Genomic DNA, 7,000 nt, shown 5'->3' with positions numbered 1-7,000 from the left:
GATGAGTCGCAAAGTTTTCTTGAACAAGACTGTGTATGACAAACGGCAATAGATAGCGCGACACGGTTTTTGTATTCCATTAAGCGTCCCTAGAATATATTCCATCTCCACTTTAATCCCTAGAATATAACACTAAGTGGTAGATATCTACTTCAACTTCTGGTTTCAATTTTAATTGAAAAATATTGTGTGGTCCATTTTACTGTCTTTAAGAGATTTTGTTTAAAGGAAGTCCTAAAGCCAAATTTCATGTTTCTAATTTTCAGAGATTCTGAGATACCGACATGCTATTATATGAGTAATAATTACTATTCTCATATTTTTTCTTCCCCTTTATTACTAACGAGTAAGATACAAAAGGAATGCTGAAACTCGTGTTAAATTATTTTAAGTTGGAAATCCAAATACCAAATTTCAAGTTCCCAGTCCTATACGTTTCGGAGATAAGGATATTTTATTAAAATAACTCTCACCCCAATTCCTCCTCTTTTCGTGAATTTTCAAAAAATTTTCTAGTGTTACCCCACGTCACAAATCCTATGTACGTGTAAATTCAAACTTTCTAGGTAGTCCCTAGAGCAGTGGTTCCTAATCTCGTGGTGCGAGTCTCTGACAGAACTAAATTCAAAATTACAAATATTAAGAACGTTGTAACAAACATTAAATTAAATATCATTTAAACACGAAATAAGCATTGCGTATGAACTATGGTTTCATTAAGGACAGAATTGCTAAAATATAATATTCCATTGCACTACAATGCTATGCAGGAGTCTTGCTGGAAATAAATAAATATTTGTGTGAATATGGCTGTTATTATTTACTATTATTATATGCAACCCTGTTCTTCGTACGGGTAGAATATGTTGATGGGAAATGTTTGAAAGATATATTTGATCACCCTTTCCCCGTTACGTAACTTATTTGAACAAAAGTGAAATGAAACCCTAGCTCGACCATGTTTAAAAAAATGTGTTTCATTCGATGCAGTATTTAATCTTTGCAAGAAATCTAATTTTTCTTCTGATTTTACGATCCTTTTTCTTCAAAGTGATTTCATAAAATAGAAATGTCTCACGTCCTAAGTATGTTTAAAATTCATTTCAGACGTTTCGAACACTTTGCCACCCTGTGACCTCTTTTGGAAGCAGAATTTCCGAAAACGCTGGGGCATGTCCACATGGTGACTTCGTTAAGTAAAGTTTATATGACTAGTTTCATCTCCTTGGCTTGGAAGATATTTAATTTTCGACGTATATATTAACTCCTCCACCCTCTGAGGATACGAATTTTAATGAAGCTGACATGGTTAAAACCTGGCTTCAGCTAAGTGCTATGTTCTAAAATTCTCAGTCATTTTTCATTAGATAAGACGGAAGTAGAATTTTCTAGAACGCTGGGTTGCGTGTCTACTTGGTTTTTATATTAAATTCCATCTTCATAACATGAGAGATTTGAAAGATACTGTATTTTTAGCTAATATTTTAGACCTTGACCCCCTCTTCCTTAGGATACGCATTTCAGTGAAAGTGACATGATGAAACCATGTTCTAGAATAGTTCTAAATATGTTCAGTAATTCTCCTCGAACATTCTATGATGATGAGACAGCGAACGCCGATTTGAATGTCGAGAAATAAATAAATTAATTCCTCCCTCCTTCTGCTTAAAACTAGAATTTTGAAAACTCTGAAATACGTATTCCATTCTTTTTAGTTCAAAGTTTATATACCAAATTTCACATTTCGAATTTAAGCGAATTTCACATTTCATGACATTTTCTGAATAAATAGTGGTAAATTTTAATATTATAGAAATCGTCTCCTTTCTCCTTCTTTAAGAGGGGAATTTCCGGGAACATACGTTCAATTCTTTTTAGTTAAGAAATCAAAGCCAAATTTCACACCTCAAACGTAAGCAAATGCAGAAATTTTAATAGGTAGACACTATCCTCCATTCTCATCTTAGAACAGAATTTTCGGAAAACCTAAACATGTATTGGTTTGTTTCTAATTGAGTTTAATTTTGAAATTGCACGTCTCCAGTATAAAGAAGTCTTACATTTATCATTTTCTAAAATGAAATGAAATAAAATACACTTGAAAAATTAGTGGTATACGAATTACTCATTCCTTGTTTAGGTGCGGAATTTTCAGAAACTGTAAGAAACATGTTGAGTTATTTTTGATGGTTAGTTTATATGCCTAGTTTCAGCTTCCTTACTTCAGGGACTAGCAAGATACACTATCCCTTAAAAAGAGCTATTTACGCCCCTAAAGATACATATTTCCAAAAATCCTTTCTTATCCCTTGCTTTCGTCAAAAAAGTATTCTTGCTAATTTTAGTATTATGGCTTGGTCGATAATGAGTAACTAACTTATACTGTTTTATATACAGTATAGATTATTAATATTATTTTATTATTTCACTGCTCTGCATGCATTCTGATGTTTTCAAACGAATGACATTTTCTGAAAAGGAGTTTTACACTGATTTCAAATATGTAATCACTTTATTTCTATCACGTCAGGTTTTTGAGAAATCGACATATTTAGAAATAAAGGTTTAGTGGAAAAACTACTTATGTCCATGGGAAAACTAGTGGAAAACATGAATATAGTCTAGTAATTGCTAGACGATTGACCACAAAATAAAAAGTGAAATTTATTTCTCAAATTTTGTAAAATCGAAGTCGGTGAGCATCATGGGAACCGTCTACAATAACAATATATACAAATAAATACTAATATACTTCACGTTTACCAGTGGGTACAAGAAAGCTTCGAATTGTGTTTGGTTTCATAACCATTAACTGATGTATATATAGGTCGGGACAGTGGAATATCTCGAGAAATACACTTGAGATTAAAAAACCAGGAAACACGTATCCAATATTTTTAAAAAATCTATTCAACTAACATAAAATGAAGTTGCCCTCTCTAACAGGGGGAAGAGGAGCAACTTGAAAATTTTAAAAAGAAACCCTCTATTTTTATTGCAGATTCGGATTCTACGACCAAAAATACGTAACTTTTACTTCAAATAATTTTTCATTATCTTTCTAGATGGCGCTACAATCGCAAAAATGTTTTGTGATCTACATCACGTGAGGGTTATAATAATCAAAATATCTAGAGAAATTCACTAGAGATTCAAAAACCACGAAACACGTATCCAATTTTTCAAAACGATCTATTCAACTAACATAAAATGAAGTTGCCCTCCCCTTCCCTAACGGAGGGAGGAGTGGCAACTTTTAAATTTTAAATAGTAGCTCGCTATTGTAGATTCGGATTCTGCTACCAAACGTTGTAACTTTTACTTCAAGTACTTTCTCGTTATAGTTCTAGATGACGCTATATTCGGGAAAAAAAGTGACTATCATCGTATATCACTTGAGGTTGATACTAAACTTAATATCTCGAGAAACACGCTAGAAATTCAAGAATCATTAAGCAGGCGCCCATTTTTTTTAAAGATTTTGTTCAACTAACATAAAATGAAATAGCCCTTCCCCGCTGTAAGGGGGAGGATTGACAGCTTTAAAATATCACATGGAAACTCTCTTTTTTATTGCAGATTCTGATTTTGGAACCAAAAATACGTAACTTTTACTAGATGATACTGTAATCGCAAAAAAATTAATATCATACTCCATCTGACGTTGATAATAAACTAAATATATGGAAAATGCACTTAAGATTAAAAACATCACGAAAAACGTATCCAATATTTTTAAAAGATCTAGAACAAAATTAAACTCTTTTCATTTATATTTTAATACAACCAAGGTAAACCATTGCCATATAAAAAGCAAAGTTATTATGTTTTAGAAGCATGAATATCAAGTATACAAATGTGTTGGTTAAATATCACGTGACACGTAAACATCTGTAAGCACAATCATTATTTCACACGAAGACGTAAAGGAATATGTTAAAGGAAAACAATTTTACAAAACGTGGATAAAGTACAAAGAAATTTAATTGATATATAGGAATATTGTAAGTGAGCTTCCCGATCTGAAACGGTAATAACTCACATTTATTTAGTAATGATACGCACTTTATGTTCCGTGAGAGAAACAAAAATAAAAGTTTCTAAATACATGCTCCACGTCAAATATGCTTAATATGAATGCCTTTTGTAATTCATATGGCGCCCCCTACAACCCATTGGTATTACGGAGTTTAATTTTGCTATGCTACCTTACAGATAGCTGCTTTTAAAGGATAACTCCTTGAACTCTATAACTATAACTATACGAATTATTTATCAAACTGAGTAAGATCTTAACTTTTGTCGGTTAAATACACAGAGTAAGTTTTGGTTAACGATATACGAAACAATTATTTACACATGAGCATGCAAAATATTCTACGTCACTGATTAGAAATTTACAGAACGACTCAAGAAACAACGATTTATATAAAATTAAGATTGATGATGCGATACAGCATTTATTTACACATATATACATAAACAACCTTGTTAACTGCGAAAGAGAACACATATATGAACAAAAGAGCATACAAATATATTTTGTAACAGCATTGTACAAAGATTTCGTAATACAAATAATACAACCAGTAATATAATTTTATATCTTTATACAGTTTTAATGCAAATTGTCCTTTGACTTGTTTACAATGCTAAGTAAAGTTAACTTTTCGTGCCTTTTTCTCTGCAAAGTCTTTAATTAAAGTATCAGTGTCAAGCTCACACAGAACATCACATTCAATAGACATCATAGAAAGGCCTCCAAGACGCTCTTGCGTCATCGTTGATCGTAGATAGTTCTTTATAAGTTTCAACTTAGAGAAACTTCTTTCTGCTGAAGCTACACTTACAGGAATAGTTAGTAAGATTCTTAGATCAATAGTTGCATTTGGAAATATCCCAATAAGGAAGTTCTTGCAAATATATGCAAGTACTTGCAACGGTTTGGTCCCACTTTCAGAACCGAGAAATGAAGATAAAAGTAAGAGTTCTTGATATAACTTAAATCCGTCAATATCACAGTGATCTTTGTCTGTTAAAGATAGTTGTAACTCCTTGCAACACTTTAGTAAATACTCTTTGTCCGTTATTGGATGGATGTCATACAAAAACCCAAATATTTCGCTGTGCTGCTTCAGTTGTTGAAATCTTTCATTCAGGGAACAGATAATTGTGCCTAATGTGCAAAAATAGAAGTTACATTTAAACGCACTGTATGGATCATTAATCGGTTCGTCTTCAGATTCATACAAAAATTGTTGTTTGACTTTTCTAGGTCGGAGTTTTGGTTCATTCTCAAATTGAGATTGAATGTCGAGCTCTTCAACAATTACTTTGGCATCAACCAAAATATCAGAAACCTTCATCACTTCGCATGTTCTCAAGGCGACACTTGGTTTTCTTAGGCAGATCAACTGCTTGCTGAATGTCCACTGATTCTTGTTGGAAAACATGGCTAACCACATTAACACAAGAAAGAACTTCATACCAAAACAGCACAACACAAACGAACTTAAAATTTAGGAGCTTCCTACCCAGGGAACAAGCCTTATTTTTGTCCATAACGTCTATCTTTGAGTCCTTTGATGCTTCGAAAAGAGCATCGTAAATTTCTCCTAACTGGTAGCGAAACGATTTGACAGCACCAATACAACTCTCCCATCTAGTATCACTAAGAGGTTTCAAAGTGAAATTGGATATATGTTTTTGCAGAACAGACGAACGATATGTGGAACTAGAAAAGTAATTGTATACTTCTTGCAATAAAGCAAAAAAAATTACAGCCTCACTACAGCTCATTGCAGAATCATTCACAACCAAATTCAATGAATGGGAGCTACAAGGGACAAAAATGCTCGACCATTTAGATCTAATATTCTTTTTTGAACGCCTGAGTGCTTTCCTTTCATATTGGCACCGTTATCATACCCTTGGCCACGCATGTTTGAGAGAGGAATTTTCAGTTTTTCTAATTCTTCCAAAATAGTGGTAGTTAGTCCTTCTCCTGAAGAATCATTTATGCTTAAAAATCCCAAAAAATGTTCTTCAGTGGATGGTTCCTTACCCAGTTCTACCTACACGAAACGAACAATTAGTGTCATTTGCTCTGTATGACTTACGTCTGGTGTACAATCTAATATTACAGAATAATATGTCGCTTTCATTAGATCAGTCAAAATTTTATCTTTTATTTTTGACCCAAGGAGTTCAATTATTTCATTTTGAATGTCCTTGCTCAAATAATGTACATGTGTCTCTTTACATGTTATTGGTCGCTAAATGCTCAGCCATAGTAACATCAAACTGTGCAATATATTCAACTAGTTTGAGAAAATTGACGTTGTTTCTTGAGTAAATAGTGTCATTTTGAGCACGAAATGCCAAGTTCTGGGAAGCAAGAAACTGAATTATACCCAGCAGTCGTTTGAGAACCTCTTTTCAAAACTCAGTTTTATTGCAAATAGTTGCTTGGTTTTCAGCGTCAACTGTTTTACCTGACTGTAATCGGTTTGCAAGTTCAAACCACGATTGGAAAGCCTTCGTGTGAGTCAAAGATCTATCATTGTCTGATAACAGTCCGGACATATGCTTCCAATCCGAAAAGCCTTCACGAGAAGAGAGTGACATTGTAGTACCACCGAAAAGACGGCAACAGAAACAAAATATTGCATCCTTAGTCACTGAATAAATAAGTCAATTACGAGCAACTTCTCCATTGTGCAGACGTCTTTTGTAGTTACTTGTAGTAAATCGCCGACCCTCGCTGTCTACTGGTAACTCTCGTTTGGAGACTTGAACTGGATCTCGTCTAACAAGTATCTGACGCATTCTGTCCGTAATATGTTCTGGCCAATTTCCTCGATCATCAAGATCGATTGATTGTGATTCCAATACCTCCAAAAAAAAAAAAAAATCAGTAGAAAATAATGTTAAATTTATTTTAAACATTGTCTTCTAACAAAGAATAAGTGACTAAAACTTGAATGGAATTTTTAAAATT

General features: G+C 33.2%; 1 protein-coding gene across 1 annotated transcript; it reads right to left on the bottom strand.

Moving 5' to 3' along the window:
* Window positions 1–4,652: 4,652 nt before the first annotated feature.
* On the bottom strand, window positions 4,653–5,453 carry LOC145682719 (uncharacterized). Its single transcript, XM_081754105.1, has one exon. The coding sequence runs from the start codon at window positions 5,451–5,453 to the stop codon at window positions 4,653–4,655; it is 801 nt and encodes a 266-aa protein (XP_081610231.1).
* Between the last annotated feature and the right edge of the window lie 1,547 nt (window positions 5,454–7,000).

Source organism: Thermobia domestica, chromosome 4 (genome assembly GCF_964235325.1).
Source record: "Thermobia domestica chromosome 4, izTheDome1.hap1.1, whole genome shotgun sequence".
NCBI lineage: Eukaryota > Metazoa > Arthropoda > Insecta > Zygentoma > Lepismatidae > Thermobia > Thermobia domestica.
Note: the sequence above shows the minus strand (reverse complement) of the source record. Positions and strands in the feature narration are given on the sequence as shown.

Coding starts and splice junctions, on each gene's coding strand:
- LOC145682719 (XM_081754105.1), bottom strand. CDS start 5,453: ATGTTTTCCAACAAGAATCAGTGGACATTCAGCAAGCAGTTGATCTGC.